This window comes from Peromyscus eremicus, chromosome 6 (genome assembly GCF_949786415.1).
Source record: "Peromyscus eremicus chromosome 6, PerEre_H2_v1, whole genome shotgun sequence".
Lineage (NCBI taxonomy): Eukaryota > Metazoa > Chordata > Mammalia > Rodentia > Cricetidae > Peromyscus > Peromyscus eremicus.
The window spans coordinates 33,978,534-33,993,336 of NC_081421.1; the positions used below are offsets into that span (position 1 = coordinate 33,978,534).

At 41.0% G+C, this 14,803-nt stretch overlaps 1 protein-coding gene across 1 annotated transcript; it reads left to right on the forward strand.

Annotated features, from left to right (window-relative positions):
- Window positions 1-578: 578 nt before the first annotated feature.
- On the forward strand, window positions 579-13,956 carry LOC131913029 (zinc finger protein ZFP2-like). Its single transcript, XM_059265374.1, has 4 exons — window positions 579-713; window positions 9,589-9,715; window positions 10,182-10,277; window positions 11,653-13,956. The coding sequence occupies exons 1-4, from the start codon at window positions 711-713 to the stop codon at window positions 13,827-13,829; spliced, it is 2,403 nt and encodes an 800-aa protein (XP_059121357.1). The 5' UTR covers window positions 579-710; the 3' UTR covers window positions 13,830-13,956.
- Window positions 13,957-14,803: the final 847 nt, after the last annotated feature.

Here is a 14,803-nt window from a genome sequence, read left to right on the forward strand (position 1 = left end):
TATAATATATTATATATATAAATTATATATTATATATAATCAGTAACAATGTATGTGTATATGTAAATATACATATATATCAGTAACAATAACTATTCCACACAATGATAATATTTTGGATATACTGGGTTTTATTACAATCACTATCGCCTGTTTTAATTTTAATATTAATACTAGAAAGTTTAATATTACACTTGGTGTGTTACTCTCCCTTTTTATATTGGATATTGCTGATTCAGGGGACTGCGTCCCATTTTAAAATACAGAATTCGGGAAGAGAGCTTAGGAACAAAAATTGTCATAAAGTTCTTTTCTATTGAGAATAATATACATACATGTGATTCATAAATCGGTATGACTTTTAATATGATATTAAATGCAATGTCCCCTTTAGGGTCAGCTTTAGTACAACTGTACCAAGAACTTGTCATTCCAGCTTCCCAGGGCAGTGCTGGGGCCTGATGGGGCGGGACCGGAAAGTCATCCAATCAGCAGCCCGATAGTGAGACCTTCCAATCAGACGTTTAGAAAGGGTGGAGGGGGCGGGCTTTCACGTTTTGTTTCTGAAGTCCAGGATCTTGGAATCCTCCGCAGGCTGGGTCTCTTCCGGTGTGGACGCTGCCTCGGCCCCGCTGCATCCGTTTGCCCCGCGTCTGTCGGGTACCGGGCCATCCACGGGAGGACGCGGACACCGCGGACGCCGGGCCACCATGGTGAGTGTGCATGGCGCCACGAGACTGGAGGGAGGCCGCGTGGAGCCCGTGGGAACCGGCTGCGGCCGGCGATCGCTGAGGGAGGACGGAGGGCACGGCCGAAGCCAGCTGCTGAGTGTGTGCGTGGCGCGGCGAGGCTGGAGGCTGCGTGGAGCCGAGGGGAGCCGGCGACTGGAGGGAGGCTCTGGCGGCCCCGCCTTCCCGCGGCTGGCTCCGGAGGCGGCCGGGTTGATCCCCGGTGGGTGGGCCGTGTGTTGGAGACCCCCGTGTCCTGCCACGCCCCCCGAGCCGCCGGGCAGTAGGCGAAGGCCAAGGGTCCGACCCTGCGGTCCTGTCAGATCACTCGCTAGAAAGCAGCTTGCTCCGGGACTCAGCTCCCGGTTCAGCAGCTCGGATTGTGTGGCGATGACCGGGATCACCAGCGGGTCAGGGTGTTCCAGCTCCCGTGTGCGTTTCCCGCAGTGGAAGGAGCTGTGTTCCGTGAGGAGCCCGGCCCCTCCTGAGCGTTCCAGATAAACGCGAAGCAGAACCTCATAGCCAGACGTCTGCTCTTCCTCTAGCCTCGCTTCTCTCATGGGTGGCGGAAGATTCCTATCTCCCGACTGCATTCCCAAACACTAACTTAAAACAAAGCAAAACAATATTAACATCTATATCCCACGCTGCATTTCAAGTAGACATAAGTTTTGTTTGGTTGATTTTGATTTTTTTTTCCCTCCACATACTGGGTGACACTTTTTAAAGGATTTCCTCTGGATATTTCACATAAAATCAATGGACGCTTTATTTTTAAAATCTTAATGCCTCTCCTTTTGTCTGTCTTAGACATAGGAACCCAATCAGAATGCTTTGGGGTTGAGTTTCCCCTTGGAGGTTTTACATAGTGATGGGTCTATCCTCATCTTTCCTTGCCCCAGTTTCAGAGATGCTTAACACCAGCTGCCATGTCTCTGGTGTCTATGAGCATCCAGTGCGTATCAGTGTCTGGGCTCAATCACCTTAGCAGCCTGAGGTGTGAGGATAGAACCTACTGGGAGCTGATACCGGGAGCCGCTAGATGCCTTGGTATACACCCATCAGAAAGGCACTTCAGCTATTTCAGCTTTTTGATAATATTCTGTGCTTAGGATACGGAAGGTCTTCTGTTTGCGTAATTAAATCCTTGGTGCAAGTTTGTTAGAATGAATCTAGGCTGCCAAGTAATCATGGGAAGTGTGTGCTATAAACCAGTTCTGGAAATAAAGGGGTCTTTACTTTCTGGTCCTTCTGCGTTACTTGTGGGTATGGAAGGTGGTAGGGCTCATGGGCATGTTTGTATCCTTGTTTAAAATCACTAGGTTTTTTTGCTGCATCGTCCTTTTATTATTACTTCTTTTTCATTTATTTATCTTCGGAGTGGGGCAGGTGCATGCCAGCTGAGGTGTTCCTGTGAGGTCAGAGGACAACTTGCAGGACTTGATTCTGTCCTTCCGTAATGTGAGTTCAAGGGACCAAATTTAGGTTGTGACAAGTGCCTTTACCCACTGAGGTGTTGATTACTGAGAGAATGCATTAAAAAGCAAGTTCTTTAAATAAAGGAATAATAAAAGGCATTTTTTTTTAGACATGGAAATCTGTTTTGTGAGTTTGTCAGCCTGTCAGCAAGGCAAACCTGTCTGTAAGTCTGCTTTTTTCAGCGGGAGACCAGGTAGCAAGGCTTGAGTTTTACATATGGAAGCAGTTCAGGCTGGTAGTTAATTGGGTCTCCGCTTCAAAGCCTTTTTTATTTAAGAGACTCAGATAATTTAAAACCTTTTAAAGTTTTAAAAATTTGTACCATCAGCAAGTAACACATATGACTTTTGTACCCCAAGTTATTGTAAAGCCAAAATATTCGTAAGGTGAAACAGACTTTCTAGCTATGAATGGACTGATCTGGCCCTGTAGCCTAGTGGGAGGGTCTGGTTGAGGTCAGCTAAACCTTGTGATAAAGCTAGGGTCCACTGCCAATGCCATCACGGAGATCTGAGAAGAATGTATTTGAGTAGGAAGTATAGATCAAATGGCCTCTGTATCGATTAAGACTTGGCTGGGTGGTGGTGCCACACGCCTTTAATCCCAGCACTCGGGAGGCAGAGCTGGGCAGATTTCTGTGAGTTCTAGGACAGCCTGGTCTACAGAGTGAGTTCCAGGACAGGCACCAAAACTACACAGAGAAACCCTGTCTCGAAAAAACCAAAAACCAAAACTAAACCAAACCAACAACAACAACAACAACAAAAGTGATGAAGACTTACCCGCTGTCTGGATGGGCTGCCTGGGCTCCTCCATGGTAATCTCGATGCCTTTGTTGGGGGTAGAGGTCCCGGGGCAGCATCAGTCTTTGGCCACCAGGCCTAGAAAGATCCAAGAAACTTTCCTGAAGAGGAGGTGCTTGGGGAACTCACTTACCTTGGTAAGGCCAGCAAAGGCAGTAGATTTTCCAGATTCCCACAGTTTGGGCAGGGTCCTGGCAGCTGGCGAGCTGCAGGGCAGTTCTTCACCCAGTGACAGTTGCAGCTGTATTTGAACCACATTCCCAAGTGAAGTCCACCTCCCTCCCCGCCCCCCTTCCCCGGTCTTCTTTGGAGGAGATGTTAGGGCTATAGCCAGGAGCTGGCATTTCTGTCTCTCACAGGAAGCTTTTTCGTTAAATACCTCAAATGGCATTTTTCAGCAGATCTCTCTGAGGGATTTGAGGGCTGTCATGGAATTTGTTAAGTATACCTGATTTTATACAAATTTTACTTATAAAATAGGCTTAACCTTGACAACATGTTCAGAAGGCTAAAGGTTGTTCCTATAAATGAATTACATTTGTACTTAGCATAACTAAAGTTATAAGGTAACTGACTATAACTTTCATGTCTTAATTATCTTTAACAGTTTACAAGTTCTTGGCTTTTAAAGATGAGGATTTTATAGTTTCCTTCCTGTTAAGTTTGAGCCTTAAAAATGGAATTGGAGATTTAATTGAAGATCCTTTAGCATCAAAATAAAACTTTAAACCAAAAATACAGTCCACAGAGAGACTGGGAACCTTGCTTTACTGATCCTTTCTTAGTGCATCTTTATAGAATATCACACTTTTCTTGTATGAGTCACTTTATCCAAATAGCTAAAGCTTTAAAAAGTTAGCAAAGACAGAAAGGCTAGACATACATCTTCAAGTTAGGTTTTGCTAGCCTGAATGGACCTTTGGAATTCATAACCCCTTTTCATCAAACATGTTCCTTATCTGAAGAAAGTTTTTAGAAGTTTGGTGTTGAACACAGTTAGCAAAGACATAAGTAGTTAGACATACATCTTTAAGTTACTTTCTGTTAACTTGTGTTCTTGGTTATTTTTTCTACTTTTGCTCTTTGGTCTTTTGGGGGGCCCACCACCCAGCTCTCAAATAAATCACACACAGAGGCTTATTCTTAATTATAAATGCCCAGCCTTTAGCTTGGCTTGTTTCTTGCCAGCTTTTCTTAACTTTAAATTATCCCATCTACTTTTTGCCTCTGGGCTTTTATCTGTATATGTTACTTTCACTCTTACTCCATGTTCTCTTGTTCTTTCTCATTCTCCTAGCTTTCTCCGTCTATTTATTCTCTCTGACTGCCAGCCCTGCCTATCCTTTTTCCTGCCTTGCTATTGGCTGTTCAGTTCCTTATTAGACAAATCAGGTGTTTTAGACAGGTAAAGAATCACAGCTTCACAGAGTTAAACAAATGCAACATAAAAGAATACAAAAGAGCTTTGCATCATTAAACAAATGTTCCATAGCATAAACAAATGTAACATACCTTAAAATAATATTCTACAACAACCCGAGTAGACCTTGTAACCTTAGGAATTCATAAACCTTAATCATCAAACATGTTTTTAAGTCCTATTCCAGAAACTTTGTTCGTGGTTTTGTTCTTATCTGTTATTTTTTTACTCTCAGGACAAAAATCATCATAGAAAAATCCATCCTAATCCAAAATATCTTGGAGGCCTGGTGTTGCCTCCTTAATCTAAAGTAGGAGATACAATGAGAAGCAGAGGGCTCAGTGGGACTGAGAAGTTTTGTGGGTGCTGCCTTAGTTGGTTTATACCACATGGTCCCTTAACCAAAATGGTGATGAAGTCCCATTGGCTGCCAGCCACATGGTGGCTATTTATTCCAAAGTGAGCCATCAGGCACATACTTTTTCCTCCCCCTTTTTATAAACATCTATTTTGCTAAACAAGAGATGAATCCAAGTTGATATAAGAATGTTGTAGCAAATTAAGATTTTTTTCTATCAACCCTTTCTGTTACAAGTTTTAAGCTAACTTTATTACAAATCTTTTAGAAACCACACCCAGCAACCTTAAAAATCCTGAGATACAGAAAATTTACACATGGTCTTATAAATCTTGAAATAACATTTGTGCTTCAGTAAGAGTAAGAGAAGGGAGTATTCAGACAGTTAAATAAAATCAAGAAAAAGAGTATGAGGTAAGCAGCAGTAATCCTTATTGGGAATAGCTCACTCTTTAGCTGTTTTAAAGCACACAGCATCTTGCCCTGGGCTGTTCTGTTTTGCCTTTCTTCTCCCTGTCACAATCAGTGGCCAGCCTGACCCAGGACACAGAGACTTTGGAGGAGGCTTTTAAATAAGCATGCTTGGCTCTGGAGAGAGGCCACAGCTCAACCCCAGAGACAGCTTTTTAGTAGAATAGTATAAAACCCATATTTAATACTATCTATACCCCAATGATGTTTGAATCTTTAAGACTGAATCCAAGATCAGAGGGCAGGTCTAGAGCAGCTTAGAGCAGACAAGGCTTAGAGTGTGGGATCTTCAAAGAGCAGACAAGGCTTAGAGTGTGGGATCTTCAAAGAGCAGACAAGGCTTAGAGTGGGATCTTCAAAGAGCAGACAAGGCTTAGAGTGGGATCTTCAAAGAGCAGACAAGGCTTAGAGTGTGGGATCTTCAAAGAGCAGACAAGGCTTAGAGTGTGGGATCTTCAAAGAGCAGACAAGGCTTAAAGTGTGGGATCCTCTGAAAAGGGCAGAGAAGGCATAGAGTGTGGGATCTGTGTGGGATCTTCTGAGAAGAACAGACAAGGCTTAGAGTGCGGGATCTTCTGAGAAGAGTAGAGAAGGCTTAGAGAAAAGGGGATTCTTGGATCATTTGCTTGTGTGGTTGCAGAAGTTGTCACAATCTGAGAATTTGGCCATTTTCTGGCCATTGAGACTGATTATCTCATTTGTACGGAGGCCAAACTGTTTCAGTAAGACAGCAAGACTTTAATGGAATCCCTGAGTCTAAGGAGGAAAGAGAATAGAGGAGGCTGGTGAGCAGTCTAATGCTGAATGGCAAGAGTCATGGTCAGAGATGGAAGCTGAGAGATAGAGCAAGTAGGAAAGAAGAGATCTTTCAGAAGCAGAGTGACAATGAGGTGGGAGGGGCTTAGGGAAAAGTGTTGTAAATAGGAACTCCAGGAGAGGGAGAGGCCCAGGAGGGCCTAGAGAAGCTGCCAGGTGTACCTGCAAGACTTCTGTAGAGTAGGCTTCAGGAACTGAGAGAAACAGAAACAGAAGGATCCAGTGAGTGGGACAGAGACGAACAGGAGCTCCTGGGGGAGAGGGAAGAGAGGAGAGATCAGTGGTTAGCCAAGGTTAGAGAGCAAGCTCCGAGAGGCATCAGAGACAGCAGGCGGGGAGGCAGCCAGGAGCAGAGTAAGCGGATAGGAGAGATTTAGAGTAAATGTCCAGGGGACAAGAATTTCCATTTGGGGCATTCCCAGGTGGACCTCGAGACTTGTCAGAGAGATGCCCAGGACCAGTGCAGGGGTTTCCTTCATCCACATGACAGTACACACCCAAAAGGGTATAGGGAGGCTTCCTGACAAACTGGGACACTTTTGTGGTAGACTCCTGGTTAAAAAAAAGACAACAAAACAAAACAAAACCTTAAGAGCTCTGCTTGTCTAGTGGACAGAAACCTTTAGGCTTGTTTACCCAGTAACAATTCTTCTTTTTCCCGGGCCGAGGTCCTGTTTAGGACAATGTCACCAGCACTGCCATTTGGGGGGAAGGGAAGCTTTGGACCAGACAGTCTTTACACATTTACTCTATCTTTACAACTTTGTAAATTGTGCATTTATTTTAAGTTTTGGAATAAGGATATTCCAACACTGAAGTTTGCTGCAGAACATTAATAATTACTGACTTTAAAAAAGGCTGTGGACTTGATCACATATTGGACTAAATTTACACCATTGAGAATCTTTCCTCAATTGTAATGGTCACCTTTTCATGCGTAAATATTACACAAAAGGTGGAGCAAAACCACCAAATAAATACTGAGAAGAGATATCTTCAACAACCATATTAATATAATAATATTAACAGAAAAAAAAAGCAGCATGAGAATGTAACAGGACTCTTGGCTTCCGGAATGCTGCTTTTAAACATTAAAAACAAGTTTGGTAAAGAGTAGAAACAATTCCTAGGCCAGCAGGATTTAACTCTGCCATAGGACTCCAGGGATCTGTGTGGAAATTTAAGCATGAGCTATTTAAATGGGAAAGTGTCTCAGAGGAAGTTGTCACGTTGCCCATTCCAAATGCTTGAGAGCAGAATGGCTGGTGCAGTGAGTAGTCTTAAGTACTGTAGCAAGCAGAAGTGGAAGAGGCAGTGCCTACCCATGACATTGCTTTTCTAAATCTGTATTACATGTAATTACTTGTGTGCATGTATGTGGAGCATATATGTACCACAACACGTATGTGATGGTCAGAGGAGATCTTGTAGGAGTCATTCCTCTCTTTCTACTATACGTGTCTTTGGTATTGAACTCAGATTGGCAGCATTGGAAGCAGGCACCTCTATCTACCATTTGTGTCTTTGATACTGAACTCAGATTGGCAGGATTGGAAGCAGGCACTTCTTTCTACCATTTGTGTCTTTGGTATTGAACTCAGATTGGCAGGATTGGAAGCAGGCACCTCTACCTGCTTGGGCCAGCTTGCTGGTCTTCATTAGTTTTTAAATTGCAGGCAAAATCAATTCTGATTAATTTACTTACAGAATATGATTAAAATATCACAACAAGCGTCATACTTTGTAAAGGAAATTTTGTTTTGTTTAATTTTTATTTCAGTTTTTCAAGGGTGTATAGGTGTATACTTGGCATGTTGTATTAAAACACTTGTTTTCTTTTCTTTCTTGGTTTTGCAAGGCAGGGTTTCTCTGTGTAGCCTTGACTATCCTGGAACTTGCTCTGTAGACCAGGTTGGCCTCGAACTCACTGAGATCTACCTGCCTCTGACTCTTGAGTGCTGGGATTAAAGGCATGTGCCATCACTGCCCAACCTAAAATACAGTTCTTATCATGGGCTAAATTTAAAAAGCAACTAGAAACCACACATTATTGTTACTCATCTTACCTTTGAAACATCTTCAAGTTACTCCTTGTTTATATTTTAATTATACTATACATCTGCCTATTACAAGGGCTTAAGCTGATCTTGGTGACCTTCATTTCTGCCTGTGTGACTGATAGTCTCTCGTGTGTCCATTGCCACAGTTGTGTTCTGCTCCATGATCCCAGGCCCAGAATAAAGATTTTAGACAAATGCACCTGTATATATTACTGAACTGGGATTGGTGAGGGTGGAGTTACATTTATGTATGTAAAACATTTATGGATGTTTGACAAAATGTCATAAACGAGGAAACACATTCCTGGTCTCAATAGATTAGTTGGGGGTTTATGCATTAGTGTATGAAAAATTCAGTGATACTTAGTGTATTTTAAATGATAAGAAAGGATAGTTGCCATGCTGCTGTTACAGTAAAAAGTAAATTCCTTAAAACTCTTTCAATTCAAATCCATTAGGGAATTCTCGTGGTATCTACCTTATTGCTGTTGGATAGTTTGGTTTTGTGGTTTTTTTTTTGGACCACTGATACTGGCGTTACTGGTGAGCTTCTGCATTGTCAGACCCACTCCAGTTTAGAACTACTGAATTAGGATCTCTGATTTTAGGCCTGGGGATGAGCTTAGCTACAGAGCCATTTCCGAGCTCGTGTAAAGCCCCAGGTCTGAGCCCTACCCCACCCCTGACCCACCCCCAGAAAGGTAGGAATGTTTCAAAGAGTCATAAGTACCTTCCTCAGTATGTCCTTTTCACCTGAAAAATAGACATACATTAACTTACATTAAGTAGGACTTTAAAATGTAAATACTTACGTTGATGCCTTTACATTTAGTTTTTCATAAAAATACAGTATCTACTCTGCTTCTATGGATTTTATGTTGTCTTCACTCGAGAGTTAGGTAATTGTAGCTAGAGTTTTCCTGCCTGGCCCACGGTCAGGGCAAATCTCTGTCACCTGCCAGTCCCACAGCCACTCAGACCCAACCAAGTAAACACAGAGACTTATATTAGTTACAAACTGTATGGCCGTGGCAGGCTTCTTGCTAACTGTTCTTATATCTTAAATTAATCCATTTCCATTAATCTATACCTTGCCACATGGCTCGTGGCTTACCGGGATCTTCCCATGCGGCTTGTCATGGTGGCGGCTGGCAGTGTCTCTCTCTCAGCCTTCCACTTCCCAGAATTCTTCTCCTTGTCCCGCCTATACTTCCTGCCTAGCCAATGGCCAATCAGTGATTTATTTACTGACCAATCAGCAACACACTTGACATACAGACCATCCCACAGCAGGTAATACATTAGAAATACCACTAAGTTAAAATGTCTTAGTGAATAGTTCAGATTGCTCACCTGTATGAAAAGTAGTTCTCTCTAACTCATTTCATCCTGGGTCAAATTAAGAACTGAGTCAATGGCCACATGATCATTGTGTTATTCATTTTTATTTCAGGAACCGTTGACCTTCAAGGATGTGGCCATTGATTTTTCTGGAGAGGAATGGGAATGCCTGAACTCTGAACAGCAGACTTTGTATAAGGATGTGATGTTAGAGAACTATAGGAACCTGGTCTTCTTGGGTAAGGATAACTTCTCTACAGAATTACTAATTCAGCATTAACATTCAGTTTCCTTACATTGCTGAATATGTCATAGGAACCTTTGTTTTCAAGGGAGAAATGGGGGGAAGTAGTATTGAAATAGGTAATAAATACTCCAATTTTTTTTTTGTCTTTATCCTCTACCTCTTTCTTCAGGTAATATACATCCCAAGTTAAAATTAGTGTTAATTATAGCAGCCAAGTAACATAAAATATTATAATTATTCCCCCTTTATCTGTGATTTGGTAGTAGACAAAAGTAGAATCTGTAAATTGTAAATATATTACTATATATCTGTAGGGAAATAACATTTGGAAAAGTAGTATTCTAGACTATTGTTACATATCTATTCTGTATCTTCTTTCATACTGAATATAATTCTAGGCCAGATATGTTAGTAGTTACGAGGAAAGTAAGTGTCTTGTTCTGTTTTCCAATAACTAGGTCTTGCTGTGTCTAAGCCATACCTGGTTACCTGTCTGGAGCAAAGGAAAGAGCCCTGGAATGTAAAGAGGCACAAGACAGTGCTCTTGTTCCCAGGTCAGTAGGAACGACAAAACTGAGCACAAAGATGAGCGCTCCAGGGTTGGAGGGAGCCAGGCCTAAAAGATGCGTTAGGAAGCTCTGTTCCATGGGCGTTGTGTTTTCAAAGTACAGTTCTGGTTGTCCTCTCATTGTCACTGAAGGGCACTCCACTTTGTGTACCATCCTTCTAAATCCTCTAAGCCTGGTCCTCGTCCTCCTGCAGTGATCTCCTGCACATTCACAGTGGTAGCTGAACTCTTCCCCTTCACCTGTGGGGCGCTGTATAGTGTGACAGTTCTTTCCTGACATTTGGGGACCTCAGATAATCTGTGAACACTTCTCAGGACCTATTGGTCAATATACTATAGTGTTTTAATGAAGTTAAAACTTTGAAAGAAGTTTTCTATTAACATCATTTATATATTTGTTTTTTAATTGTCTCAGAGCTTTTTATAAACATTTTAATAGGTTTTCTGTGAATTTTTTTTTTTTTTTTTTTTTTTTTTTTACCAAACACTGACTGCTAGTGATTGACAGGTATATAGAGACAAAACTGAGAACTAGTTTTCTGTAAAGACATTTTTAATTACCACCTGTTTTGTTTGTTCAGGATTTTATGGGACAGTGGTTCTTTTTTCCTTCTTTATTTTTCTTTTTCTTTTCCCCTGTATTTTCAGTTTTTATAGTAGGTTCCTTATATCCATTAATATTACTAGTTTTATCTGCATTTTATTATTGAATGTCTATTACAAATGCTATATATTACAGTGCAGTGTATGGTGAAATTAAAATAAGATTGAGTTACGTATGTGTCTATTACCAGTAAAATTGCGTATATTTTTATTTTTGTGGATAAATAGTACCCCTGTTTTATTTATGACTGGGATGTTTTCTAACTGGATTGTGCTCATTGGTCATTTCATCCTGTCTCAGTGAATATTCTTACAGTTATCATCTGTGTCTTGATAAATCTGTTTCCATCTCTAAGAGAAACAGTTTGATTTTAAGGTAGCTTTTGAGAAATTTCAGTTTCATTTCTTTCTTACCTAGCTTTTAACCATGATCAAACCCACATAAAATTAATTGTCTGAAAGATTTTATTACTCTGCTTTATACTGTTAAATATATCCAAATTGTTGTGCAACACATCTCTATAAACTTTTCATTTTACCAAAGTAAAGTTCAGTATTTATAAACAAAAACAGAGTGCTTATTTTCTTCCAGAGTTACTGTGTTCAGTATTAGTGAAGCAGTGAAGGCCATAGATTTTCTGTTCTGCTGCTTGCTGTTGTGCTAAATTCAGCATGATTTTAGATGCTAGATTTGTAAGTTGTATTCATCAGAGTCTAGTGAGTGAAATCATTTTTTTTTTTGTCTTGATTTCTTTCAGCTCTGTTTCCTCATTATAACCAAGACTTTTCACCAGAGCAGAACCTAAAATACTCATTCCAGGAACTGATCAATGGAAGTCATAGGAATTGTGGCCTTGACAATTTGTACTTCAGAGAAGAAAGGGAAAGTATAGAGGGGCGTGAAGTTCAGAAGACCTTTTATAATGGACATAACCAGTTTGTTACACCTGATACTAGGAGAAGCTTTACTCCCAGTAGAGAGCGGGAACATGAAATGGCTCAAGAAAACCCTCAGGCTATGCCCGTTATTTGTGAAGAGCCATGTGCTTCTGTCAGTAAACATCAGAGTCAGTTTTTGAAATGTGCCTCTTCATTCAAAGATAATTTGGGAAATACACAAAGGGGTCTAGTCCATTCTTCAGTTAATGACTTGAACAGTTTCAAATGTAGCTTTGGGTTAAACTTTCATTCAAACATTTTTGTAGATGAGGAACTTAAAAATGAAGAAAAAATTTCTAAATGTGATCAGTTTGAGAACTCCATTATGAAAAATTCATTAGTATATAATGAACAAATAGGTCTTTCATGTGCCAAAACACAGAATTTCCATAAATATGGCAGGTTCTTTACACATCCAGTATCACCTAGTCAAAATTCAAATACAGATATTTTAGAAATCCAGTATATATGTAAAGAAAATAGGAAGGCCTTTACTGAGGAGTCTGCCTTAAACAATCACCAGGGCACCTACATTGGAGAGACAGTTTATCAATGTAATGAAAATGATAGCAATTTAACCCAGGAGTCAAATCCTGCTGATCATCAGCCTGCTCCTTTCCCAAAGAACTTTTACAAATGTTTCAAATGTGACACAGTGTTTCATCAATACTCAGAACTTATTATCCACCAATATATCCATATTCAAGATCACATTTCTGAGGGGATGGATTGTAACACAGCTTTCAGTAAAAGTTCCAGCCTTACTAGAAGTAATGCTGGAGAAAAACCCTACAAATGTAAGGAATGTGGCAAAGCCTTTACCTATTGTTCAAGCCTTAGACAACATCATAGAATTCATTCTGGAGTCAAACATTACAAATGTAAAGAATGTGGCAAAGCCTTCTACCATAAATCTCTCCTTACTCAGCACCAGAGCATTCATGCTGGAAAGAAGCCCTACTGCTGTAAATTTTGTGGCAAAGCTTTTAATCAAAGATCCACTGTTACTCAGCACCAGAGGATTCATACTGGAGAGAGGCCCTACCACTGTAAAGAGTGTGGCAAAGCTTTCCATCAGAGGTCAAGCCTTAGCCTGCACCAGAGAGTTCACACTGGAGAGAAGCCCTACAAATGCAAAGAATGTGGCAAAGCCTTCAACCGTAATTCACTCCTGACTCAGCACCAGAGGATCCACACTGGTGAAAAGCCCTTCCATTGTAAAGACTGTGGGAAAGCTTTTAATAAAAAATCAAGCCTTACCCAACACCAGAGAATTCATACCGGAGAGAAACCCTATTCTTGTAAAGATTGTGGCAAAGCTTTTAATCAAAGATCAAGCCTCAGCTTACACCAGAGAGGTCACTCTGGAGAGAAACCCAATAAATGTAACGAATGTGGCAAAGCCTTTAATCGTGTTTTTTTCCTTACTCAACACCAGAAAATTCATACTGGAGAGAAGGCTTACCACTGTAAAGATTGTGGCAAAGCTTTTAAACAGAGATCAAGCCTGACTCAACACCAGAGAGTTCACACTGGAGATAAGCCCTATCATTGTAAGCACTGTGGCAAGGCTTTTACTCAGAGGTCAAGCTTTACTCGACACCAGAGAATCCACACTGGAGAAAAGCCCTACAAGTGTCAAGACTGTGACAAAGCCTTCAGCCGTAATTTACTTCTAATTCAGCACCAGAGAATCCACACAGGAGAGAAACCTTATCATTGTCAAGACTGCGGCAGAGCGTTTAATCAGAGATCCAGCCTGACTCAGCACCAGAGAGTTCACACTGGGGACAAGCCCTTTTGTTGTAAAGACTGTGGCAAGGCTTTTACTCAGAGGTCAAGCTTTAACCGCCACCAGCGAATCCACACTGGCGAGAAGCTGTACAAATGTAAAGGCTGTGACAGTACGTTCAGCTGCTCTTCCCGCCTTGCCGACCACCAGTGCCCTTCCTTAGGCAGCTGCTTCCAAGACCCCAAATTCCTCCAGTATATGTGAGTTCATTGTTCTGCTAAGGCCAGTTAGCCAACACAGATGGATCTGTTCTTAAAACATGTAATACGTTTGATTATATTATAAAAGATACTTCTTTCTGTTGCAATACCTTACTGGATTCCCAGAATCACATTCTGGTTTAATTGAGTAGTAGTTTTCTTTCTTGTCATGTTGTCAACTGGTTCTTTGTTAATAATTGCATTCTCAAATGTATTTCCCAAACACTTTCCAGAATGTATACATAAAACATAAACATTGTCCAATGTATACATAAAACTGTACACCAGGCTTCACACAAGAGTAGTTTCTTGGCAGGTACCATTCGGAGTCTCCCTGTGACTTACAGTCCCATCTCTAAATTGTGTAGCACAGAGCTTGGCTGTCCCCTCCAGTTGTGTTTACCATCTTTTCTACAGCACAATTAAGATGATGTTTTCCATGAGGATAACTACAAGAAGCAGCTTTAACCCCGCATGTCTATTTTTTTCCTTCAGTCACGAAACTGAGAAACCATAGAGCCCAGATAGCAGAAAGAAAGAAAAAAAACTTTTCCAGTATAGAATTGGTCTGAGGATCTTGACTTCAGAGTACTGCTGAAAGACTGAAAATATGTAGCTGATGCATGCTGAATCCACACTTTTTTAAAATTAAATTACATTGGGGGGCTGTTGTGTACCTCAGCATGCATGTGAGAGTCAGTGGGTAATTGACAGTTCTCTATCATTTTGTTTTTGGAAATGGAACTTAGCTGATCAGGCTTGGCTGCAAGCTCCTTTATCTGAGTCATCTCTTCTGTGATTGGATTTTAGGGTCTAGGATTTTTCTGGCTTGACTAGAAAAGTCTCTATGGCAGAGAACCCCACTGTTTTCCACCTTGCTATAATTAGAAAGTCAGGCAGACCACCTACAGTTTCTGCACAGTGCAGATAATCTCCCTGAGATTTGAAAACAGGACCATATTTAAAAATGAGAATGTA